This window comes from Terrapene carolina, unplaced genomic scaffold, assembly GCF_002925995.2.
Source record: "Terrapene carolina triunguis isolate 2854851 unplaced genomic scaffold, T_m_triunguis-2.0 Scaffold30, whole genome shotgun sequence".
NCBI lineage: Eukaryota > Metazoa > Chordata > Testudines > Emydidae > Terrapene > Terrapene triunguis.
The window spans coordinates 3,595,921-3,598,650 of NW_020664381.1; the positions used below are offsets into that span (position 1 = coordinate 3,595,921).

At 40.3% G+C, this 2,730-nt stretch overlaps 1 protein-coding gene across 1 annotated transcript in view; it reads left to right on the plus strand.

Annotated features, from left to right (window-relative positions):
- Positions 1-1,616, plus strand: part of LOC112117823 (proteasome assembly chaperone 1) — an 18,724-nt gene extending 17,108 nt beyond the window's left edge. Inside the window, exon 7 of the mRNA XM_024215901.3 lies at positions 1,542-1,616. Within this exon, the coding sequence (XP_024071669.2) occupies positions 1,542-1,616 (75 nt within the window). The remainder of the gene's footprint in view (positions 1-1,541) is intronic.
- The last annotated feature ends 1,114 nt before the right edge of the window (positions 1,617-2,730 follow it).

Below are 2,730 nucleotides of genomic sequence, written 5' to 3' on the forward strand. Positions count from 1 at the left end.
GAGGTACGCGGGCCCTCCCCGCGGGGGGGGGGGGCTCCTGGGAGCCTGCTGCTTGTTGGGGAGGGGGGGGGGGGGGGGGGAAAGAGGGGTGCTAATGTCAGGGTGTCCCTCTCTCCCCCCCGCCCCACAGAGCAGGGTGGGGGGACACAACAGGGCTCAGGACAGAGGGAACTTGCTGGCAGCAGTTGCTATCTCAGCTTGCTGATCTACTTAAAAAGGCAATGTGTTGTGACGAAGTTCCTCCTCTAGCTTGGTGGGTCCTGCGCTTATTGGCGGATTTGCTCACTTCAGAGATTCACCTTGTAGGTCAGGAAACAGCCCAGAGACCTTCCCGTCTGGTAGAAGCCACAGTCCAGGTCAATGCCTCCTGTGTCTGATTAGGAGTTGGGAGGTTTGGTGGGAACCTGGGCCCGCCCTCCACTCCGGGTTCTAGCCCAGGGCCCTGTGGACTGCAGCTGTCTAGAGTGCCTCCTGGTACAGCTGCACGACAGCTACAACTCCCTGAGCTACTTCCCCATGGCCTCCTCCCAACACCTTCTTAATCCTCAGCACAGGACCTTTCTCCAGGTGTCTGATAATGCTTGTATTCCTCAATCCTTCAGCAATACACCTTTTCACTCTCAGCTCCTAGTGCCTCTTGCTCCTAGCTCCTCGCATGCACACTACAAACTTAAGTGAGGTCCTTTTTAAACTCAGGTGCCCTGATTAGCCAGCCTGTCCTAATTGATTCTAGCAGTTTCTTCTCAATTGGCTCCAGGTGTCCTAATTAGCCTCCTTGCCTTAATTGGTTCCAGCAAGCTCCTGCTTGTTCTGGAATTGCCCCTGTTACCTTACCCAGGGAAAAGGGATCTACTTAATCTGGGACTAATATATGTGCCTTCGAACACTCTCCTGTAGCCATCTGGCCTGACCCTGTCACAGTACTTAGAGTGGGGTCAGCCTACTTAAAGGGGCAATGCATGTATGTCTCATGCAAATGGTGTGTCTCCCCTCCCTCCATTCGTGCTGCCTTGTAGAGCATGAGGCTACGTTAACAACACTGTGTTAACCCTTGAGGGCTCAGCCGAGTGCTAGTTCATCATTTAGCAGTAAGGTATTCCCTGGGAAATATCCTACTCTCTTCCACCCTCTGGCTTCACCAGCTCAAACAATCATCATTGCTGTGTACAGTATTAAATTGTTTATTTAAAACTTATACTGTGTGTGTGTGTGTGTGTGTGTGTGTGTGTATGTATGTATGTATATATATATATATATATATATATATATATTTTTTTTTGTGTGTGGTGAAAATTTTTTCCCTGGAACCTAACCCCCTCCTATTTACACTAATTCTTATGGGGAAATTGGATTCGCTTAACGTTGTTTCGCTTAAAGTAGCATTTTTCAGGAACATAACTACAATGTTAAGTGAGGAGTTACTGTAGTTAATGTTTTAATCATATTGCTGTTAACTGTAATAAAGTTTTGAGTGTGTAGGAAAGAGTATGATTGAACTGTTGTGTAACCTACTAGTGATGACTATTTCTTTATTTTACTAGGATATGTCCAAAAGCACAGAGATACTGAAGAAATTAGTGACAACCAATGAAATTCATAACAACATTTATACATAAAGATAAAGTGGACACTTATCACTAACCAGTACATTCAAGTCTGAAGAGCACTTTTGTCAACTCCAGTTGCTTATTTGAAGATATTTTGGAATTATAGCTGCTTCTTTAAAAGTGGAATAAATCCTAATAGATTTTTTTATATTTTGAGATACTCTTTATTTGAGCAATTTTCAATGCCTAGAGTGACTTAACACATGTCAAATTTTCTTGCTTCACTAGATGGGAGTATATTTTTAACAGTTTATTAACCCAAAGAGACGACTTGAGGATGAAATGCACATTTTTCCCTTAAGTGAATCGAATGACTTGTTTTAAATATACACGTGCTATATTCAAAACAGAAAAGTAGGTTTGATTGATGTCTAATGATGTCATACTTCGTTACATTTATTTTGAGTTATAAAAATTGAGTTGTCTTAAATCTATGTGGGTGATCTGAATAAAGATACTCAGAAGTTCTCAAATTTTATATACAAAATATTTATGTTAAAAATACCATGGTAAAGACATACTTGGAAACCTACTTATGTGTAAAAATACGATTCAGGATTCCACCATTTGCATTAGTAAAAGTGGTGGGAACATGGAATTATCAGCTATCTGGAAGCAGATGAAATATGTGACTCCATTTTTACTTCACTTTGGAACTTGCCTCAATATTTTAGCCACCTTTCTCTTACATAAAGAGAAATTATACTTTATAGTAGTCAGAAATTTTGCAGGTCAAAACTGTTTCAATAAGCTTTTAATCTTAACAGCACCTAGCACAATGTGGTCCATGACTCTTAACATGCTGCGACAATACAAAGAAGAAATAATAATCAAAACTGACTTTAATATTAAGTCTGTCTACATCCATACAATAAAAATTTGCTTCAACCGTTTTAACTGAGTTGACAAAGGAGTAGTAAGAACAACAGTCACCTTTATGCTGAATAAGAAATTTTCAAAGAGAAGCAAATAGTTTAAATGTTCAGTATTTAAAGTTGAAATGATTTTAGAGGTTAATATTTTAAGAACCTATGGTTTATAATGTTGTTCTGACTGTGTTTTTAAAATTAAATATTGGAATTGGCACAAAGTTGCGGTACATTAACTGTATATTGTCCCTGAC